The following is a 23,988-nucleotide window of genomic DNA, read 5'->3' as shown; positions in this document are numbered from 1 at the left end:
GGGGGGGATTAAATACAAAGCGCATAACAGGGAACAAAAGAAAACCCAGAAAGAAGCACAGAAAAGCTGAGTTGCTTTGAAAACAATGTGTAAGATGTATTACATAGGTTTCTATGAAATGGAAATTTATGGTTTTATATTGAATCCTCCCTTATGTTCTCCTGTGTACATTGAAATGTTCTTTTTATTTCATTTTCCATTTAAGTTTAAAATAAATAAAAAAGAAAAAAGAGAAATAATTAATTTGTCAATAAAGTACAGGATGCTGAGAGAACTGAGGCAGAGAAATCAATCAGGAAACTGTTTCAAAAATACAGATGAAATGTGATACGGGTCTGAACTAAAGTGGTACTTTAAGGGGAAGTTGTAATAGTCCAGGTGAGGGATGATAAAAGACTTGAACTACGCATTACTTTATGTAAGAGATGTGGAGGTAGAATTGACAAAACTTGGTTGGATATGTGGGGTCTGAGAGAGTAATGATGACTTTGAGGTTGTAAACCTGAGACACCAGATGGATGATAGTGAATACAACAAAAATAGAGAAGTTCAGAGAGGGAAGTAAGTTTTTGAGAAAACACAAATAGTTTTGTTTTAGACATGTTGAGTTTCAGATCTCTCCAGGATCTTCAGTTTAAAATATTTAACAGCAATCAGTGATTCAGAACTGAAGTTCTGGAAAGAGACTATGAATAGATGTAGATAGATATCGGGGAGTCACCTGCATAGAAGTGAACCCACGGAAATTGATGAGGAAATAGAGAATGCATTTAAGACAGAAGAGGTCCCCAAACAGAATCTTAGAGTATGCCCACATTTAGAGAGTGTGATATGAATGATGACACAAGAAAGGAGACTAAGGAGTGGTTAGATAGGAGAACCAAGAGAGATTAATATTACAAAAACCCAAAGAAGAGAGAATATCTAGGAAGAGAATGTAAGTAGTGGTTTCAAATGCTGCAGAGAGGTCAATAAAAATGAGAAAGGAGAAAAGGTCATTGTATTTAGCAATTAAGAAATCACTGGGCAATTTGGAGACAGCAGTTTCAGTTGAATGAGGTAAACAGGCAAAATGGGTTGAGAAATGAATGATTAGAGAGAAGGGAATGAAAGAAGCTATTTCTAGGAGTTCACTGTGGAAGGGAGGCAAGATATAAAAATGGTAGGTTGAGGGAACAGAAACAAGGTCAAGTGAGGGTTTTTTTGTTGTTTTTTTTTAAGATGAAGAGAAGGGTTAATACTTCATCAAAGACCAGTGAAAAGGAGGAAAGGAAGTGAAGCTTAATCTATCCAAATTACATTTATCCTCATCCTGGCGCTATCATCTATTGACCCCCAGGACATTCTTGCTCTTTTCTTAATGAGTGCAGTTTCTGGCTAACAGCCAGAAACTTGTCTCCAGCAACACCTACCTTCATACATACCTTCAACATGCATTATAACGTATCCTTAAATGCCCTAACCTCCTATTTCCTCAATCTGCTTAACTCCTAGAACCCATTATACCTCAACTGCAGACATGTTTTAATATTACCTTGTCCCCACTACTTCCTTTTTTTAATTTCTGTTTCTAATGAAGAAGCAGCCTTTCTCACCAAGTCAACCTCCTATATGTTGATATAGATTTCATCCCTTTCCATCTTCTCTAGAATATTGCCCGTACTATTATTCTCTAATCTCCAATCTCTCCCTATCTGCTTTTCCCTCCCTGCCACTTAAAAGCATACCTATTTTTCCTCCTTTCTTAAAAAAAAAAAAATTCTAAGTCCTGCAATACTCCTTATCCTGTATTTCTTCTCTCTTTCTCAGCCAAACTCCTTAAAAAATTGTCTTTACTCACTGCCTCCACTTTCTTTATGTTTCCTCCTTTCTTAAAAAAAAAAAAATTCTAAGTCCTGCAATACTCCTTATCCTGTATTTCTTCTCTCTTTCTCAGCCAAACTCCTTAAAAAATTGTCTTTACTCACTGCCTCCACTTTCTTTCCTCTCACTTTTTTTTTCTTCTCTGCAATCCAGCTTCTGCTCTCATCACTCAAATGACACTGCTCTTTCCAGTTCAGTCATTTCAGTTGTGTCCACTCTTCAGGCCTCATTTGGGGTTTTCTTGGCAAAGACACTAGAATGATTTACCATTTCCTTCTTCAGCTCATTTTAAAGATGAGGAAACTGAGGCAGAGTTAAATGATTTGCCCAGGGTCACATAGCTAGTAAGTATCCGAGACCAGATTTGAACTAAGGTCTTCCTGATTCCAGGCTCAGTACTTTATCCACTGTGCCACTTTGCTGTCAGAATTACCATTAATCTCTTATTTGCTGATTTTAATTTTTTTTTCTCAGTCTTCATCCTTTCAGACTTCTCTCCAGCATTTGACATTGTTGACTACCTCCTCCTGAACATTTTCTTCTCTCTGAATTTTAATGACTGCTCCCATCTGGTTTTCCTCCTATATATTTGAGCACTTCTCAGTCTTCTTTACTAGTTCTTCATCCATACCACGCCCACTAACCGTGGGCATACCTCAAAGTTATGCCTCTTTTGTCTTTATACTCTGTCGCTTGGTAGCATCATCATCTTCCATAGGTTCAATTATCATCTTTATTCATAAGACTCCCTTATCTATATATCTAGTATATATCTAGAATCTCTCCTGAGATATGACTGCCGACCGGGCATTTCAGCTGGATGTCCTGGAGGCATGTCAAATACATTTTCTAATTAAGTACTCATTATCTTTCCTTGAAAACTCATCCCCTTTCTGAACTTCCTTAGTACTGCTGATGGGCCTTTCATTCACCCATTCTCATAACCTTGTTGCCATTATTGATTCTTCACTCATTTCTGTTCCAATATCTGCCACATATATCACCTTCTGTCTACCATATAGTTATCACTCTTGGTCAAGTCCTCATTTTCTCCCTCCTGGACTACTGTAATAGCCTTCTACTTAGGCTTTCTACCTCACATCTTTCTCTGCTTTAATCTATCTTTCAGAGAAATGATGAAGTGATTTTCTTAAAGTGCAGGTCTGAACATGTCACAGCCCTATTCAATAAATTTCCAGTTGTTCCCTATTATTTCTAGGATCCAATATGAACTTCTCTGTTTGGTATTTAAATCTCTTCACAATCTAGTTCTTTCCAACCCTTCCACTCTTTTTATGCTCTGCTACTCTCCATGTACTTTATGATCCATTTATATTTGCATTTTTACTATTTTTTACATCTATTATGCTCTTTTCTGTCTTTATGCCTTTGCATTGATTGTATTATACGAACAGAATGTTTTCTCTCTTCACCTCTGCCGCTTGGAATTTATGTTTTCCTTCTTTAAGTGGTTTTTCCTATACTGTGCTCTGCCTATTTTTCCATGCAAAATTAACTTTTCATCTGTTTTTTATGTTATTTTCATATACCTATACATGATCATTAGAATGTAAGCTCCTTGATGGTAGGAACTATTTTGCTTTTGTCTTTATATACACAGAACTTAGCATAGTACCTGGCACATAAAAATTCCTTAATAAATGCATTGATTGATGTCAAGGTTTTTTGAGAAGAGGGCAAGAGAGAGCTAAAAGAGCATAGCTTTCATTTTCTCAGTAAAGTATGAGGCAAGATACTCAGCTGAGAGTGGAAAGGTCAGAGAGAAGAGGTGTTAGATGCTTAAGAAGAGAAAAGAATATTTGAAATAGCCTGTGATGGAAATATGACAGAACATCCATCTGGGGAGTAAAAGGATTGTACAGTGAGGAGAGAGTTGAGATAAGATAATAAAATTTGTAGAAGGCTCAATCAGTAGAGATGTGTGACTTCTTCTGGCAGTGCTACAATTTGTGAAATCATATAGCGGTAGGGAGTTTGGTAAGGCATAAGTAATGAAAGAACAATGAAGTAAAGATAGCATTATGCTGAAATAGTCCACTATGGGGTCAACTTTAAGCAGGGAGAAAAGTAAAGTGAAGAACAGAGGTGATAGCTAGGATAAAACTGAGAAGTGGAAGAACTAGAGATCATAAGGACAAAGAATAGCTTCAAGAGGCATAAGGAATAGTAAGATTTAAAATGACAGATTATGGTCCGATAAAGGCATTTCAGAATTATTGATGAAGGATTTGTGACTAGCTTATGAGACTGAGGTGGAATGAATTCATGAAAGTCGAGAAATAAGAGGAACTAGGAGGTCAGAATGTTTGAGGCAATATCATATATAACAACAGTCTGTAGTATAAGGATAGGAACTAGAGAAAGGAATTGAAACTCCTTGAGAAAGGAGGAAGAATGACTTAAGGGATAGTATTAGATATAACTTACCTCTAGGATCTCTATTGAGTGATATATCTGGATAGAGTAAACCTCAAAATATGAAAGGTTGCTAAACGATGGCACTTGAGAGAGGGAATTAAAGTGGCAATGGGGAGCAAGGTTTATACCAAATCTTCCTTCTGGACCAATGTGCCTGGGATGACAATAGGTGCAGACAGTATTGTCAAGGATAACTATGGATACAGAGTCTTCTGAGGAAGTCAGGTATTCCATGGAAGAAGTGTGGGTGAGGCAGATAGGGATGTGAGACAAGGAAGTGGTGATAGCAAATTGTTTTTGAACATACAGATGGCAATTTTGTATCACTGGGATTGGAAGAGTAAGAAATGGAAGTTTGTCATCCATAGTATAACTTTTGTCTACAAGTCATACCTTCAATAATCCTATAACAGCAAATAGTGGGCCTTGTTTTTTTTTTTTTTAAATCAAGTGCTTGGGCCATAGGTGCTGGATTGAGTTGTAGAAGTGAGAGACTTATGTCTGAGGTTCAGGTCCTGAGGTAAGCCCAGGTATATAAGCTGAGAAAAGGAGGAGAAAGGCAATAAACAATATCTATTTATCTTTCTATATATCTTATACAATAGACATAATAAATGGTAAAATTTTGTTAGATTTTCAGTTCACCTTTTTTGGAGATGTAAGTAACTCTCCTTGACCTCACTTCCCTTTTATTCCTTCCAATGGAAACAAAAAAATCAACTATTCCTAAGATTTTTCCCAAAGCACCATAGAAATAAATTGCTGATCCAGTTTTTGGAAAGCTAACTTACTTTCAAGGTAATTTTTTGAAAAATTAAAAATGCAAGTCTTTATATCATAGACGATTTTAAGAACCAATGATTCTATTAGGTTTGTATAATTTATTCTGATGAGACCCTCATTATGAGACAAAGTAACAAAAATAATGTTATGATAAGGCTTTTATGGTCAATAGAGACAATGGCATTTTAATTCCTAAATGTTTCTGTAGAGTTATGGTGAGAACACAATCTCTTCAATATTCAAAATTTATCAAGGTCATCTAAAAGCTCAACTAAAAGCCTTTATGTTTTATAATGCTTATATATTATAACGCAATAAATTCTGAATATTGACTTTCCTGTAGAAAGAACAAGAAGACAAGGTCTTTTTTCTTTTTACTAGCTTATTTTTTTTTCTTAAAAATCACATCTTCTCTACTATTTCTATACAGAACGCTGAAGTTATTACCCTTGGCAACATAAACGTGTATCATATATGTATATATTATCTATTTAGCTATAATAAAATAGATATATGCTTAATTATTAACAATGTGCCAAAAATTCTACTACATACCACCCATAAAAATGTGGAGATATATAGAGAAATAGTAATTTTACTCCCTAACTTTTAGATTTGGACAGAAAAAAATTAATATTTTTAAAAATCTGGTAGGAAGAGAAATTACATTTGAATTAAGGACACATTTCTTTCATATCCATTAAATGACTATGGAGTGAGAGCACAATGATATTCTAGCTTGCATATTTGACAGGAAAGCTTGAAAAGTGCTAAATTCAGATATAACATATAATCTAACAAACACATATTTCTCTAATGAATATATCTAAAATTCAGATCCAGACTTAAATATGTATTTTGTGTACACATACATACACAATTATATATTATTCATAAGTATCCCTTCCATATATGTAAATTATATTTATATATATAATTCATTATATAAATAGAAAATATTAATATTGATAAATTTTCACCACAACATATATACACACACACACACACACACACAGGGGAGGAAGGAGGAGAGGGAGAGGTAAATGGAGAGGGAGGGAGGGAAGAGGGGGAGGGAGGGAAAAGAGAGAGAGAGAGAGAGAGAGAGAGAGAGAAACAATTTTTGTTCTTTCTTTAAAAGAGAGTTCAGTGGAGGTGTGTGCGCTTGTGTGTGTTTGTGTGTATATGGGTAGGGGGTATGTATGTGTGTTTCTAGAAAGAGTGAGCATACATTAAAGACAGTATATTACAATGCTGTTTAAAAAAAAAAGAGCAATAAAGGAACAAATCCAAATTAAAATTATTATTTTGCCAGGCTTAATAAGATAGTATTTGTTAATAGCCCTCGATGAAGCTAGTAGCCATCAGTTAAACAAATTATTCAACTGAAAGAAGTGTTAACATAATTTTAACCCACCAGTTTGCTGATCTCTGATAAATATTACACAATCTATGTGTATATGTATAACACACGAGACATTTTATTTGCTAACTTAAAAGGAAACTTTTCTTCATTTTTGCTGCATTTGAAACCGATGTTTACCACCTCTCTACATGGTTTCTGTAACACTGTTTTCCCTGATACTCCCCTTATCTGTTTGATAACTCCTTATTAATCTTTTTTACTGTTTCATCTTCTTCTTCCTAACTCACAAGCATGTATTAGATGATCTGTGGAAAGGACCTCAGAGGTCATCTAGTCCATCATTTTATAGATGATGAAACTTAAGATATATCTCAGGTTCTGCCTTGTTCTTCTATTTATACTCTCTGTTGGTGATATCTTCCATTTCTATGGCTTCAAAGATCAATAGCACTATCAAAATGACTACCAAATCTATATATCCAGAAAGGATCTTTACTTTGAGCTCCAGTCTCACAGTCTTGTATAGTCCATCTCCATTTTGATGTTCAATTTAAATCTCAAATTAACACGTCCAAAACTGAAGTAATCATCTTTATCCCTAAGCCTGCTCCTCTTCTCAACTATCTTGTTCTCTTGATGACGCTAATACCATCCCTGTCACAAGGATTAAAAACTAAAAGTCCAAATTTACTATTCACTCTCCCTCACCACCCACATCAAAAAAAATTGCCTGATCTTGTCATCTCCTCATCTTTCACATCAATCCTTTTCTGTCCAGTGACATTGGTACTGTGCTAACTAAGGTCCTCATAAACCTTTCAGGTCAATTGTCACAGTCTTCTGACTTTCTTACTTCTAATCTCTTCCCTTTGCAATCCACTCTTCACATTGCTGTGAAAATAATCTTTTAATCCTTGGTTCTTCTTTTTCCTTTCTTTTTTTTTTGTGAGATGATCGGGGTTAAGTGACTTGCCCAAGGTCACACAGTGTTAAGTGTCTAAGGCTGGATTTGAACTCATGTACTCCTGACTCCAAGGCCAGAGCTCTAGTCACTGTACCACCTAGCTGCCTCAAAAATAATCTTTTAAATGTACAAATCTGGACATGTCCTTCCCTGTTCAAAAACCTTCACTGACTCCCTTTTGGTTAAAGGATAAAGGATTTTATAAGATAAAATACAAATGGCTTTGTCTTTTATTTAAAGGCCTCCACAATCTGGCACTAGCCTACCTTTCTAGGCTTACTTCACATAAGTCACCTGTACCACATAGCCAAGTTTTACTTTGATTTCATCCTGCCGTCTCCTATCTCCATGCATCTATGATGTCTTTATTATACCCTCAGAATGCATTCCTTTTTTATTTCTGCTTATTAAAACAATTTTCTCTCTCAAAGGTTCAACTCAGTGGTTTTGTCTTCCATTAAGCTTTTCTTGATAACCTCAGCTTAAAGTGATCCCTCCTTTTTCAAATTTCCCTAAAAGATTTTATCTACATGTCTCCTTTCTTCCTATCATACTTTATCTCATATTAATTGCATATGTCACATTCTCCATTAGAAAATACAGTCCTTGACAACAAGGACTATAGTTTTTCATTGTATCATAAACCACTTACCATAATGCCTTATACATCATAGACAAAATAAAAGTTATTTTCAAATCCAAATCAATTCTTGAGATGCCATTAATAAGTGACTGAAACATATATTTAAATATTCTGAAAAGATATAAAAAATTATACCTGATATTTTACTTAAAACAGAAAACTTCTAAATATTTAACTGTTCCAAGCTATATCTAGAATTTTACAGATGACTGCTAGGTAAGTTCAAAGGGAGTTCTAAGAACTAGGGAGTTAAGCTAAATATAAAATCAGAACAGTGGCCCAAAATGTGCTGTAAAAGGCATAGCTTAATCAGAAAGTTCCTTCACTCTCTTAGCCATCATCCATATAACTGTCACTATAGATATCTTTTATACATCAGAAGATCTTTAATGATTTGGCATATTGTCTGGAGCAAAGGTATCACACTGGTCAGCAAACTGCTATAGAACCAGATTAAAATGTAATTGGGAAATGCTTGACAAAATAATTACAAAAACACAATACAGATAATGTTAACCTGTAGTTTTCTAAATCAGTGCCTCCAAAAGGAACTGTTTCTATTTGAGATGAACAAAACTACTCCGGATGATTGAATTTTGTGCTACATTTCTGAAGAATTCAAAATTCCCTACAGAATTATATGGCAAAATTGCATCTATAACACCACCACCTCTCTCTCCCTTCCTAACCTGTCTATTTCTGTTGAGGGCACTACAATTCTTCTAATCAAATTGATTCCCAACTTGATAGTCTACGTTGACTTTTCTTTTTCTTCCACACTACCATATCCAAATAATTGCCAGTCTTGTACATTCTACCTCCATAAATCAAAGTCAAAAGGACTTATTAAACACCTACTATGTGTCAGGCACTGTGCTAAGAGTTGGACATGTAAAGAAAGGCAAAAACAGTCCCTAGTCTCAAGGAGTTTGGTCTAACGGGGAGGCAACAAGCAAACAATTATGTACCAACAAGAGATACACAAGGTAAATTAGAGGTAATCTCAGAGACAAGTCACTAGCATTAAGAGAGATCAAGAAAGGTTTCCTGTGGATGGTGAGATTGTATTTGGAAGAAGTTTAGATGTTAAGGGACACAATTCCAAACATGAGGAATCATCAGTGAACACAAGGAGGCATGAAATGGAGTGATATATGTGAGCAATAGGAAGGAGGCTAGTGTCACTTGTTCATGGAGTATGTGGAAAAGGTTAAGGTGTATAAGGAGACTGGAAAAATAGGAAGGGGCCGGGTTATGAAGGGCTTTGAAAACCAGAGGACATATTAGTTCTTGGAGGTAATAAGGAGCCACTGGAATTTTTTAAATAGGGGTAGAGATGACATGGTCTGACCTGCATTTGAGCAAGATCACTTTGACTGCTGAATTGAGGATAGACTAAAGTGGGGTCAGATGAGGCAGGGAGATCAACTGCAAGGCTGCTGAAATAGTCCACACATGAGATGATGAGGACCTGCAACAGGATGGTAGCAGTGCCAAAGGAGAAAAGAGGGTTTATATCAGAGATTCTGGGAAAGTAGAATCAATAGGATTTGGCAAATGATTAAATAAATATGCGGGGTTGGGGTGGGAAAGGAGAAAAGAGTTAGGAACTGAGGATGACAACTAGATTGCATATCTGGGTCACCATGACAGTGTGATAATGGTGATGCTCTCAATGGGGATATGGAAATTTAAAAATTGGGAGGTTTTGGGGACAAAGATAATTAGTTCAGTTTTAGACATGTTATGTTTAAGATACGTATGAAATTATCCAGTTTGAGATGTACAATAGGCATTTGGAGATTTAAGATTAGAGGTCAAGCGAGAGGTTAGGGCTAGGTAAATCATCTGCAGAGAAATGATAATAGAATCCATGGGAGATAAGAACTTCCAGTGAAATAGTATAGAGAGAGAAGAGAAAAGGATTCAGGACAGAGCCATGAGATCCTGTAATTTATCACTTCTTCTTCACTCACATCCCAATCATTCTAATTCAAGCCCTGATCATCTCTCACTGAGCTTTCTGCTTGGTCTCTTTGCCTCCAGACCACTTGCTCTTAAATCCATTCTTCACACAACTGCCAAACTGATAGTCTTAAAACACAGATCCAACCAAATCACCCCCTGGTTCAAGATGTGCTAGAGGCTCCCTCTGCTTTTTATGTTAAAATACAAAGTCCTCTATTTCTACATCTAAAAGCTCATCACAATCTGATTCTGGACCACATTTCTAGTCATATCGCACATTACTTTCCTTTGCAAATGCTACGTTCCAGTGAAATTGGCCTCTGCTATGTCCTGTATATGCCATTGCACAAGTTACTCCTATGTCTAAAACACATTCACTCTTTGCCTCTGCCTCTCAGAATCCTTTCAAAGTAGATCTCATATGCTACCTCCTATATGAGGCCTATTCCAGCTGCTCATGCAACTCCAGAAATTATTTTGCATTTACTTTTTACGTATTTTGTGTTCTTTTTCCTTTTTGAACCTGTGTTCAAATTATTCAACATCTCCTTCTCTTCAATGAAATATAACCAAAATGAGGGCAGGGAGCATTTTGTTTTGTCTTTGTATATTCAGCAGCTAAGCTGCTTAATAGATGCTTGCAGAATGAATGAATACAAGAGATAAGTTTGCCAGAATACCCCCAATGGAATGGGGGTATGACTCCTAAAGAAATAGCAGCATAATTCAGAGCTGACTCAATAGTACTATAAATCTTTATAGTTTCATTATGATTAACATGAGTGTGTACAAGCCACTATTAAGTTCAATGACATGGTTAACCGAAGAGCTTTAAATAACTTGTTATTTTATATTTAAACTTATTTATTTCTTATGAGTTTTCAATTATCTTTTCAGAAAACAATATATATTTTTCTCTGTAATAAAATTGCCAAATCTATATGAAATAGATTATTTTCCTAACTTTGACTAAAACCTCATCTTTAAGATTTGAGAAAACAAAAGAAAAATTGGGGCTTTGGAAAAGTAAAGAAAATAAAATAATCCTCAAATTAAATGAACTTCTGCTACCTGCTACCTCCTTTTCATTATAAGAAAAGATAACACTTAGAAAACTTATTTCCATGTGGATCCTAGAAAGTCTGCACTGAAGCCCTATTCTACAGACATCTGTGCCACCAATGTCACTGTTCTTTTGATTTTGTTATGGAGGTTTTTGTTCTGGAAATACCCAAGCCTACTTAGGCTGCAGTAAGAGGGGTTGTCAAGATAACTCTGTTTGGGGGAAAGAGCAAAGACAGCGGAAAAAAAGGCAGGGACTTGCCTGAGGTCTCCCTCGTTCCCCTCCAAACAACTTTAAGTAATGCCTCAACACAAATTCTGGAGTTGAAGAACCCACAATAGAATGGGGTAAAACAATTTTCCAGTCCAAGACAACTTAAAAAACTGGCAGGAAAGGTCTGCTGACCAGGATAAGGGTGGAGGACATTGCACTCCAACAAACTAGCAGCAGGCCTTGGGGGCAACTGAGTCAGCTGTGGCTCTTTGCTGATACTGTGTGGAGGACTCTGTTACACTGACCACCCTCTGATCTGGGTGGCAGTCCTGGGTTGCAGTCCCAGGGCTAGGAGTACTAGCACACCAGAGCTTATGGCCACAGGGGAACTTGGACCTTGGTCAAAGTTCCAGGGTTAAAAAGAGTGCTTGTGATGCACAGACCAGAGCATAGGCCAGGAGTGCAGCAAATACCTCTCCTTAGATCATATTACATTGGAAAAACTGAAAACTTACAGGACCACCACCCCAAACTAGCTCTGAAAATAGCTACACAGAAAAACCTGAAGCTTAGGATGGTGCCCCCTCCATCGTGGCAGTAGAACCCAACTTAAATATAAAATTAAAAGTTAAGAGAAATAGGCTGGAAAATGAGCAAACAATAAAAAAGAGCCTAATTATAGAAAATAATTATGGTGACAAGGAATCAAAACAAACTTAGAATAAGACAACAAAGCCAAAACTGCTATGTCCAAAGCCTCAAGGAAAAATGTGAATTGGTCTCAGTTCCCAAAAAGAATTACTGGAAGAGCTCAAAAAGGATTTTAATAATCAAATAAGAGAGGCAGAGGAAAAATTGAGGAAAGAAATGGCAGTGATACAAGAAAATCATGAAAAAAGAGTCAATAACTTGCTAAAAGAGGCACACAAAAAAAATACTGAAGAAAATAGCAACTTAAAAAACAGAACAGGCCAAATGGTAAAAGAAGCACAAAAACCCACTGAAAAGAACTCCTTAAAAAGCAGAACTTGCCAAATGGAAAAGGTGGTACAACAGCTCACTGAAGAAAATAACCCTTAAAAATTAGAATTGTACAAGTGGAAGCTAATGACTACATGAGATACCAATAAACAATAAAATAACATCAAAAAAATTTAAAAAGTAGAAGAAAATGTAAAATATTTCATTGGAAGAACAACCGACCTAGAAAACAGATCAAGGAGAAATAATTTGAGAATTTCTGGACAACTTGAAAGCCATGATCAAAGAGAGCCTGTAGCAAATGAAAGATTAAATGACTGAGGAAATAATGGCTCAATCTTCCAAGCATATCAATTTCTTAAGCAATGAATGCCAACTGCCCAAGAAATCAGGACCAGACTTCCTCAGCTTAGGCTTGGACCCTGAATACAGGGGGAGACAGACTTTTATACATTAAAAACAATTAATCAAATAAGGAAAATTAATTCGAAGGAAACAACACAATATCAGATAATCTGATTTCTAAATAGAGGAAAGATTTGGGACTTTCTAATTCACACTCAGTTGGGTACAGACATCTATCTTACTCTATAGGAAAGCATGAGGGAAAGGGGATAAGTGAAAGGTGGTTTTGGGGGAATGGAGAGTGGGAAGACGGTCCTAATAGAAGGGAGGGAAGATTAGGGGAGGCAGTAGTCAGAAGCAAAACACTTTTGAGTACGGACAGGGTAAAAGGAGAGAGAGTGTGTGAAAAACAGGGGGAAAAGTAGGAAGGAGGGAAATACACAGTAATCATAACTGTGAAAAAAGTTTTACAGCAAATTTCTCTGATAAAGGCCTCACTTCTCAAATATATAGAGAACTGAGCCAAAGCTATGAAAAATAACAGCCATTCCCCAAATGATAAATCGTCAAAGGATATGAACAGGATGAACAGATGAAGTAATCAAAGCTAGTTATTATATCAAAATGCTCTAAATCACTATTGATTAGAGAAATGCAAATTAAAACAACTCTGAAGTACCATCCATACCTAACAGATTGGCTAATATGACAAAAAAGGAAAATAACAAATGACAGAGGGGATGTGGAAAAATTGAGATATTAATGTGCTGTTGGAGTTGAGAACTGATTCAACCATGCTGGAGAGTAATTTGAAGCTATGCCCAAAGAGCTATAAAACTATGCATATCCTTTGACCCAGCAATACAACTACTAGATCTGTATCCCAAAGAGATAAAAATCAAAAAGGAAAAGAACATACAAGCCCAAAAACATTTATAGCAGCTTTTTTGTGGTGACAAAGAATTGGAAATTGAGGAGATTCCATATCAATTGGGGAATGGCTGAACAAGCTGTGGTATGTGAACATGATGGAATATTACTATATGAAATGATGAGCAGGATGCTCTCAGAAAAACCTGTAAAGAATTACATGAACTGATACAAAGTGAAATGAGCCAAGTAAAGAGAACATTGTACACATCAATAGCAATACTGTACTATGATCAACTATGAATGACTTAGCTACTCTTAGCAATACAATGATCCAAGACAATCCGAAAGGACCTATGATGAAAACAGCTATCCATCTCTAGAGAAAGAACTGATAGAGTCTGAATGCTAATGAAAGCATACTTTTTTATCTTTATTTTTCTTGAGGTTTTTGGTCTGTGTTCTCTTTCACAACATGACTAACATGGAAATATGTTTTGCATGACTTCACGTGTATAACCTATATCAAATTGCTTGCCTTCTAAATAAGGAAGGAGGAGAGGGAGAAAGGAAGAGAATTTCAAACTCAAAATTTTTTAAAAATGAGTATTAAAAACTGTTTGAACATGTAATTGGAGAAAATTAAAATATTAACTATATTAAAAATTTTTTAAAAGTCTCCTATGTCACTTCTTTGAAAATGATAAAGAAAATTTCTAGTCTGAAAAAATGGTGAAAAAAATGAGCAAGATGAAGTGGATCCTATATGCTGGGGGAAAAAAAGGTTTCTATGTACTTCTGCCTAACTCTACCAGAAAGGTTTGCCTCCATCATCACCATTTATGGCCCACCTAGACTTGCCCCAAAATACAAAGGCAGGACTTATTTTTAATTTACAGAATATATTCTTCAACATTTATGTCTTGTCTATATGATGCCATTTCTCCCTTTTGAATTTTTATCTTCTGTGAAATGAGTTTTGTTTCTATAATTTACCTTTCCTGATACTAACTTAAAAGATATTTTAGCATCTTAATTGCAATCTCCAAAAAAGGTCATATATATGTGTGTGTATACAGACATATGTTTCAATGGAACCTCGTTTGATATATATTAGTAGACACATATCAAGTTAATTAATAAGACTTGGTAATATAGATGTTAGATGACAGCCAACTTGGGAATGTGATTACAATATCCAACAAATAACCATCACATGCTATAATTACTACTATAAAGATAATTGTAACCTATACATTTCTTCAAGTGGTTCCACTTGAATTTGTGTCTATGATTCTGAAATCCAGATCATAAAAATAATTTCTAACCAAAGAAAAGTTATAATTAACTCAGGTTGCACCAGTCAAAATTTAAGATACAAAATATGAAATATTATATATGAAATTATTAATATACTATAATAATATTTAATAATAAATATAATAATCATAACAAAAAAGCAAAAATGATGTGAGATATTCTAAGAAAGACTGTTAAAAATAACATTTTATAGGCATTTATCACTTTAAGAATACCTAAATTTACATAATTGACACTTTGGAGACTTCGTTTTAAAAAAAAAATTATTTGCTTTACAAAAGGATTCACCACTGTTTTCACTTTAAAAAAAAAGACTTCCTAGAGAATTTAGATGAGAAAATTTATTGAAAATTGATCTACACAGAATTCATTAGTAACATACATATACTAGTATTATCTAATTTTTAATATTTCATATTTTAAGGCTTCTCAAAAATAAAGTAAGAGCTGTATGAAAAATGAATTAACAGAACACTGTAGAATTTTATAGAATTCTAGTGGAAGTTGTCACTATGTATACTAGAATAGTATGTGATAAATAATATAAAACTGAGCAATCCACAAATTTTTAAGGAAGGTCTACTGTTCTTATTTACAGTTAAAAATTGATAAGATTAAGCATGAAAAGGCTAACTGAACTAAAGAGGGTTAGAAAAAGTTTGAATAAATAATAGACCAACACCATACTTCTGAACTGATCATCCCTTGCTCAAAATTCTATGATTTGTTTCTTTGCAATTAATAATTTTATAATGACACAAAAGGGAAGTAACAGTAAGGAACGGATAGTCAAGGAACAGAAGAATTCATAATGTATAAGGAAATGAGTCACCACAGAGCACAATTTAGAATTATATTATGACACAAGGAGGCACAGAGTGACGCTGACAAATGTACTTCAACAGAGTTGTGTATTATTAGACCATTCTCTTAGAAACAGGACAGAGGGGAGAATTATGAAATAACTGTTAAAAGAAAGGCTGAATAATTTTCATAAAAATTTTCCTCTCTGCTAATAAGTTAAAACTAAAGTAAATTAAGTAGATATTATTCTATAGATAATTCTCATATTGATTTCTAAAATAATAAGAACACAAATGCAAAATTCAAGGATGTTTAAAGGAAACAAGACATTGAATATAACAATTTAACACCAAAGAATAATTTTAGAAAATGAATAGTGTTATCCTACTATTTCCAACAGAAAAAGAATGGGTCTCATCATGAAATGGAAAGTTTCAAAATAATGTATGGGTACACACACACACACACACACACACACACACACACACATATACACACACACAGACTTAGTTTTCCCTGTGAATGGAATGAAACGTTCAGGAACTGCATTGCATAGCTATCAGAGAATCAAAAAGAACATTTTAGAAGTGATATCATCCAGGAACTATCCTAAATTGATAAGTAGTTCAAATTTGCTCTAGCACCTGCCAAAAGCATCTCTAATAAAGTGGGAAACACAAGATTGCAAAATGTTCCCTAATAGCTTAGACCAAAGACAAGACCATGGAAAATGTGTGACTATACTTAAATCTGGGAAAAGACAGTAAACTATATCTTCTTCCGAGCCAGAAACTACAAAATGCCTGGTGTAACAATGTTCTCCTCCCTGCCCTCCATTTTTTTCACCAAGACTTGCTCATGACTAAGCTCCAATATCTGGAATGCAAATGGAATTCATATCATAAGAAAATAGAGGAATTATATGAATTAGAGATTGCATACAACAGGATTTTCTTCATAATAGGACTTTAATTCATTGAAATCAAAGCATAAATAAGGTACAGTACAATTTTCGGAATTTTGAAATAAAGTACAGGTAAAACTTTTTTTCTACACTCAATGAAAACAGGATATGGCAGAAGCTACCACTTTCTTCTAAGCTTTTGAAAATATCCCTCAAATTTCAATTATTTTGAACTAGCAAATAAAACTTGCCACACACTCAATTGCATCATTTGGAATTACTAAGTAAAGTCAGCCTAGAAAACATTCTTTTGGCCAATGATGACCATGCATGCAGCCATGCAACCATGCATTCATGCAACAAAGCAAGACACAACACAATGTAAAATGGCAAAGAAAACCAAGTGATGGCCATGCTGGTATTTGTCAAGGGTCTCCTTACCAAACAGTGAAATCCTATGCCTGACAAGAACTCCAAGTTTGCAGAATAGGCTGAAGACAAAAGAAAAAAAAGAGAGAGAGAAAAGGGAAAGGGGGGGAGGGAGAAAAGATGGGGAGAAAGAAGAAAAGGGAGAGAAAAAGAAAAAAACAGCTGATATATGAGCAAGAAAAAAGCAACATGATGTCACGCAGAAAGAATCAATTATCTGAGCAGAATATGGGAGTAAAAAGTACTAAAGAAAGAATCTTTAAGTGCATACCTTAAACATGGTTAAATAAGCACATACTATAAGTAAAGAAACAAAAAAAATTGGAAGCAAAGCTAATTAATACAGAAGCAATCTACATGAAATCCATAAGTATATAACCACTGAAGGAAATCAGAAGCTAAAAGTGCATTTTTGCCTGTTCCTTTATGTCACTGAATATCTGGAAATATCTGCATTAATGAAAATATAGCAATATTCTACAAAAATATAGCAATAAATTTTTGGTGCTTGTTGGATCAATATTTATGAAATCTACTTTGAATGTTGGCATACAGTCTGAACTAACCCTTTCCCATTCCTGAATACACCCATTTTATTTACACACACATGCACGTGTGTGTGCACACACACACACAATCTGAAACACTATTAATCAACTACTCCAAGAGAAAAAGAATAAATAGAATAGATGGTACTTAAGTGAATTTTAGTTATAACTTTGACCTACTACACTGAAAGTTTCTTGAGGTCAAAGACACGTTATTTATCACAGCATGTCCCGCACACAGTAGGTGCCCCATAATTATTTTTGAATGAATGAGCAAATTAAATGAACACCATCATTAGTATTTAAAGTTTTGTAATGATCCTGATGTCTGATAGATACTATAAAAGCTGGTGGTGTTTGTTATGTTTCTCATCAGTCTTGTCCTGATGAAAATTCACCTAAATCCTCTGAGCTCTGAATACCAATAAGAATAAGCATTATGGTAGAGAGTTTTGTTATGGAAATGAACATTTGTTTCCTAAGAACTGAAGTGAGACTAAATATTTGTTTGACACAGATACCTACAAAATGAAAATCCATATTCATTAAATTTTAGAAAATAAACATGCTCCCCAACGAAAGCAGCATTAGTGACATGTCATGGTGCTGTTTTGTTATTGTTGTTGTTTTTAGTAATTGTAATGGATTCACATGGACTGAACCACAACCAGTATCTTATTAACTTTCCCTTATGATCAACAGCTTCACATGCATAACAGCTGGCTGTGATTTGAGGCTCAACCTTTGGTCATAGAAAGAGGGATTTGATTCAGTGCTGCATTACTTTGATACTCTAACCATATGAACTAAAATGATGCATCCCTTCCATGTGTTAGTACAACCAGCAAAAGTCAACACAGAATAATAAAGAAAATTAACAGATAGATAATCCTATCTTCCAATCAAAAGGATTTATATTGAAAATTTCATGAATAGCTTAACGGTAATATCCGTGTATTAAGTCCTTTGCTATAACTGGAAGTTGTAAAAAATTAAAAAATCACACACTTCTCAAGTAGTTATTCTATTAGAAGATACTTGATCTGTGACAGATGTTTCTTCTCAAGTAGATAGCTGAGAGTACATCATAGAGTGGAACTTTGTTTTTACGTGTCCCATCTATTCATAAGTATAGCTTACCTAAGCCACTTACTGTACAAATTAGATCCTTCTACGCTCTTAAACAGGGTAGAATACTTATTATGCCTTGGAATTACATTTTCAAGATGTTTCAGTGTATCATTTAGTATGATATGACATAATGATCTCTATACCATGACTCTCAAGGCTCTCTCCCATGCTCTCCAATTTCCCTTTCCCACCAGGATTATGCTTGATCCCAATCAATTCAGATATGTAATGATGAATTATACGTGGAAAAAAAAACTGACTTAAGAGTTGTAGCCAGAGGATCAAAGATGCAGAACTGAAAGGGATAATGGGGGTCATCTCATTTTACAGAAGAGAAAACTGAAGGCTAGAGAGAGGAAGTGAACTGCTGATGGTCACAAAAGCAGGAGAACAGGGATTCAGACTCAAGTCCTCTGACTGACAGATCAAACTCTTTCCATTTTACCCACGATCAAACTCTTTACATTTTACACACGATCTTAAACAATAATAATGCATTTATTTAACACCTTATAGCTGCAAAGAGTTGTGTTTACATTATCTTATTAGATGATGTGTGTTTCTGCAGTCACACCACCATCTTAACCTATGCTGTTAATAAGCGACTGTGTCACAGAAGAAACATAAAGCATAAGATGTCAGAATTGGAAAGGACCTCAGAAGTCATCTAATCCAACCCATATCTGAGTTGCAACCTTCTCTACAATATCACACACAAATGGACATCCTACCTCTTCACTTGAATATCATTAATGAAGGGAAACTCACATTTGGACAACTCTAATCATCAAATGTTTTTCCTAGGAGCTAGTCAAAATTTGCTTCTCTGCAACTTGGAGAATCCTAATTCTGTCCCTGGAACCCACAAATAAACAAAGAGGATCCCTCTTCCTCATGATAGCCATTCAAACATTTAAAGAGTTAATATGTTCCCTCCAGTCCACCTCACCTCTGGCCCATGTCTTCCCTTCTCTGAATTAATCATTCCAAATCCTCACTTGGTATGGTGGCCTGTCCCCTCACCTTCCTAGTTGTCTTCTTTTAGATATAGTATAGTTCGTCAACCTCCTTAAAACACATAGCAGCCAGAACTAAACACAATTATCCAGGTGTGTTCTGACTAGGACAGATTATTGTTGGACTATAATCTCCCTTGTTTTGGACAGATGTAATTCTATTTATGCATCTTGAGGTTTTATTGACTTTTTTAGTTGACACTTCATATTGCTTCCTCATAGCACCTCTGGCAATGAAGATTAGTGAACTACTGTTACAGACAAAAGTATAAGTGTACTAAGCCATACCTAAACATCTCCCACTACCATGCAACTTAGCTTCTAAAATGAGGAAACAGTTTCTAACCTTAACTCCTTGAGTACGGTGTCTAGTTGGATAGTCACAGTTATAGAACCATAGGGATGGAGGGCCTATAGAGAGATATTCATATATTCATATCCTCACAACTATAAATACCCTACCACTTACTTGTATTCATAAGTTCAGTTACAAAGTATGGGATATTTTCAAGGATTAAATGTAAGATAAAACCAACACCATCATATGTGTATGCATTTTAGGTTTTCTGTAACCAAAAAAAAAAAATCACTGCTTGGAGATTCACTCATTTATTTATTTGTTTGTTTGTTTGTTTGTTCATTCTTTTTAGGCAACTGGGGTTAAGTGACTTGCCCAGGGTCACACAGCTAGTAAATGTCAAAATGTTTGGTCTGAGTCTGGATTTGAACTCAGGTCCTCCTGACTTCAGGGATGGTGCTCTATCCACTGCGCCCCCTAGTGGCCCCAGGGATTCACTTTTGATAACGACTTTCTTTACCTAGTCAGGTTGGTTCTCAAACAAGAGATATAATTCTAAGTCTTTATGTGTATCTTTCCAGATTGCAAGGACCTGAAAGAACTTGTGCTTCTGCTTGCATTGCCTTTGAAAATCCATGGTCACTATCACTCCAGTAGATTAAGACTTTATTGAACATAAATATAATCAGGGGTAATAACTGATACTACTAAAATGCCAAAAGACTAAGAAGAAGACCTCTAGTCTGTTGAGTAAATCCTATTTGAAAGACTTAGTAGAAAGCATGACAGGCATCACACAGGGTAAGAAAGCATGTTGGAGTTCTACTTTGTATCAGTAGGAAGAGTACCCATACTGATGAAATCATATATCCATCAAAGTACAAAAGTATAGATAGATACATAGATAGATATAGATATATAATGTAACAACAATATATTTCTGCTTGGTTGGTAAACGTTTCAAAAAGAAAGTAGGATTTTGAAAAATATTTTATAGTTGAATCTTTCCAACTTCTACTTCAAATGCATCTAGAGTTGTTTGTATACTTACATTTGGGTAAAACAAAGACTTGGATTTTATGTCAACAAGAATGAAAAAGTTATATTTGTTGAAATATTATATTAAAAATGTTTACCAATGGATTTCAATGATATGAAAAAAGTAAGAATTCTTAGTGAAAAAAGAATTGTCTTCTTAGTTACTTTGTTAAACTGCAATCATTTCTCTATATATGTAAATTTTGTTCTGAAGGATTGTGACAAAACATTGCTACATCTCATTCAAATGCACTGAAATTATGAAAATTTGCTTTTGTTTGCTAAAAACTAAGTATCAGCCAGGAAAATTGGGTCCAGGTTACAGCAAATGAAAATTTGTTCCCAAGGTGCTGAAATGGAAGACAATTTGCATGATGTACAGGAAGGAACACTAAAGTTATAGTCATAAGGCAGAGGTCTGAATATCAGCTCTACTAGTTACCAGCTACATAGCCCTGGGCAAGTCACTTAACTTCTCTGAGCCTCGGTTTACTCATCTGTAAAATGAAGGGGTTGAACTTGATGGTACCTAAGATCTCTTCTAGCAATTGGCATTCAGTCATTCTATGGAAAGCTTCTAATCTCTCCCAGGTCTAGTCTGGCAGTTTCCTAACTCTGAACAGGAAAAGTGGTAAAAGAGGAGAATAAGTAGCGATGGAGGCACAGTATCATGTCAAGTTTTCAAATCCACAGGACTTGCTGAGGGGCTACCATACTTAGATGATTGTCTGGTAAGCTAGCTTCATAACAGCATGGTATCGTGAACAGAGTCCAGAACAAGAGTAAGACTTACAATTCTACAACTGACTATACATATATGCCATGAACAAATGCCTTTTACTGTCTGGGCCACTTTCCTTATCTATAAAATGAGAGGGTGGATAGGAAGACTCAAAGTCTAACTAACAATTTATGAATTTATCAAAGGGGAAGAAATTAATGACTGGTCTTTAGTGAGGAATGAAGAAATGAAATACAAATCAACAAAACATTACATAGTGGGGTCAGAGGAAAGCCCAAAGACACAAAGCTATATCACTTGGGGGTGGCTCAGACTGATGACAGAAAGAGATGGAGCTAAGTTAAAAAGGAAGTAGTGAACATTAACCAAGGTTCAAGGATTATGGAATAAAATTCAGGGAATGCAAAACTGTGAAGCTGTTTACTTTTTTTTAATGGGGTTGTTTTAAAATACTGATTTATTTTACTTTATATAGCATATATATGTGTGTATGTATGTGTGTACATATATATAAATATATGTGTGTATATACGGGTGTGTGTATGCATGCGTGCACGGGTGTGTGTGTATGTGTGTGTGTGTGTGTGTCTCCTTTCTGGAAACAATTATCTTTTTAACAAACTCAACCTAGGCAAAGCATTCTTAAATGAAACAAATTTTATTCTCCACAGGAATGGGTTATAGATAGCAGGGTCGAAGGAGTAGAAGGCACTTATTCAAGACTAGCAAGGAGAAGCTGAGTTTTCACTGACAAAGTCCAGATTCCCATGTGATATAGCTTCATTGCATAGGGGGTCAGCACAAAAGAAGAAGTGCCCTCTATAAAGTCTGAGTGGTCTGGAAAGATAAAGTCTATCTATCTCACTTAAAGGTGAGGGAAGGAACACTGACTTATGACAGGGAAGGAATCCACGTCTTCAAATATATCCCTGTCTAGTATTTATTATTCTACTCCTAATAATTAAGATTCTAACAAACATGTATTACTAGAGCATTTGCTCTTGATTCATACAAGTTACACTGTTTTCTCAAACATTAAATTGTGCTTTGTTTTAGCAGCTTGGGGGATGCTGATTCTGCTTCTTTTGGATCTCTAACTCATGTGAAGAGATGAGCCTGGCAGCAAAAACACAAGTGAGGAAGTAAAAAAGGAACAGGAAGAAATTAATTATTGCCAATTCACTGAGAACCCTACCTAAGGTTGAGGCTAATCATTCAGGATATTTTAAGGACCAAAACTTTAAAATATGACTCTACTTTCCTAAATCTACAACATAATCAAGAAAGTTAACTTTTTTCCTCCTCATTAGTGACCTATTTCCCTAATTTTCATTTTACCTTGTCATATATCCACCAAGAATTTAATATTCCCTGTTGGCATCAGACCCTTTCTCTGAAGACTAAGAAAAAAATCATACCACCATTTCACACTATTTTAAGCAATGTACTGAGGTTTTTTATTTTCATTCAAACATTTATGGATATACCTGCTAAGGGCTGAAAAAATGAGAAATAAAGTCATTTTATTATAACTCTAACTGTACCTGTAGATAGATATGTAGATACATAGATAGGTAAATAGATATTCTAGAGAATCTACTCCAAAGGTCAAAGAGGAATCTATAGCAAGTCTACAAATATACTCTGATCTATGTAAGATAGAACTGAGAAGATGTGGTAGGAAGTTGGATTAAGTGGCATAATGTAATTTTCATTTATGTTCTTCTGATTTTGGTCTTTATAAACTTTATATTAAAGTTAATTTTTTTTTTGTGAGGCAATTGGGGTTAACTTGCCTAAAGTCACACAGCTAGTGACTGTTATGTGTCTGAGGCCATACTTGAACTCAGGTCTTCCTGACTCCAGGGCCAGTGCTCTATCCACTGCCCCACCTTACCTGCCCCTAAACTTCATATTCAAAGGCATACAAGTTAAATTGTGTCTTCTTACAATCTATTGTTTTTTGAAATTAACAGATTTAAATAAATGTTATAAAAATAATTGTTTACCTGTGCATACTCTTTGAACCAGCAATATCTTTCTAGGTGTGTATCCCAAAGAGATCATAAAAAAGGGAAAAGGAACCACATGTACAAAAATATTTATAGCAGCTCTTTTTGTGCTGGCAGAGAATTGGAAATAGAGGGGGATGAACATGAACAGGGGAATGACTAAACAAGTTTGTGGTATATGAATGTAAAGGAATACTATTGTGCCTATAAGAAATGATGAGCAGGTGGGTTTCAGAAAAACCTGGAAAGAC

At 35.1% G+C, this 23,988-nt stretch overlaps 1 protein-coding gene across 1 annotated transcript in view; it reads right to left on the bottom strand.

Moving 5' to 3' along the window:
- The window catches only part of RYR2 (ryanodine receptor 2), a 794,727-nt gene that overhangs the window by 185,659 nt on the left and 585,080 nt on the right, over positions 1-23,988 (bottom strand). The window contains 1 exon segment of the mRNA XM_078156251.1: positions 16,965-17,014. Coding sequence (XP_078012377.1) covers positions 16,965-17,014 — 50 coding nt within the window.

The sequence above is a fragment of the Phascolarctos cinereus genome, unplaced genomic scaffold (genome assembly GCF_003287225.1).
Source record: "Phascolarctos cinereus isolate Bilbo 61053 unplaced genomic scaffold, phaCin_HiC Scaffold_5;HRSCAF=322, whole genome shotgun sequence".
In the NCBI taxonomy this organism is placed as follows: Eukaryota; Metazoa; Chordata; class Mammalia; order Diprotodontia; family Phascolarctidae; genus Phascolarctos; species Phascolarctos cinereus.
Note: the sequence above shows the minus strand (reverse complement) of the source record. Positions and strands in the feature narration are given on the sequence as shown.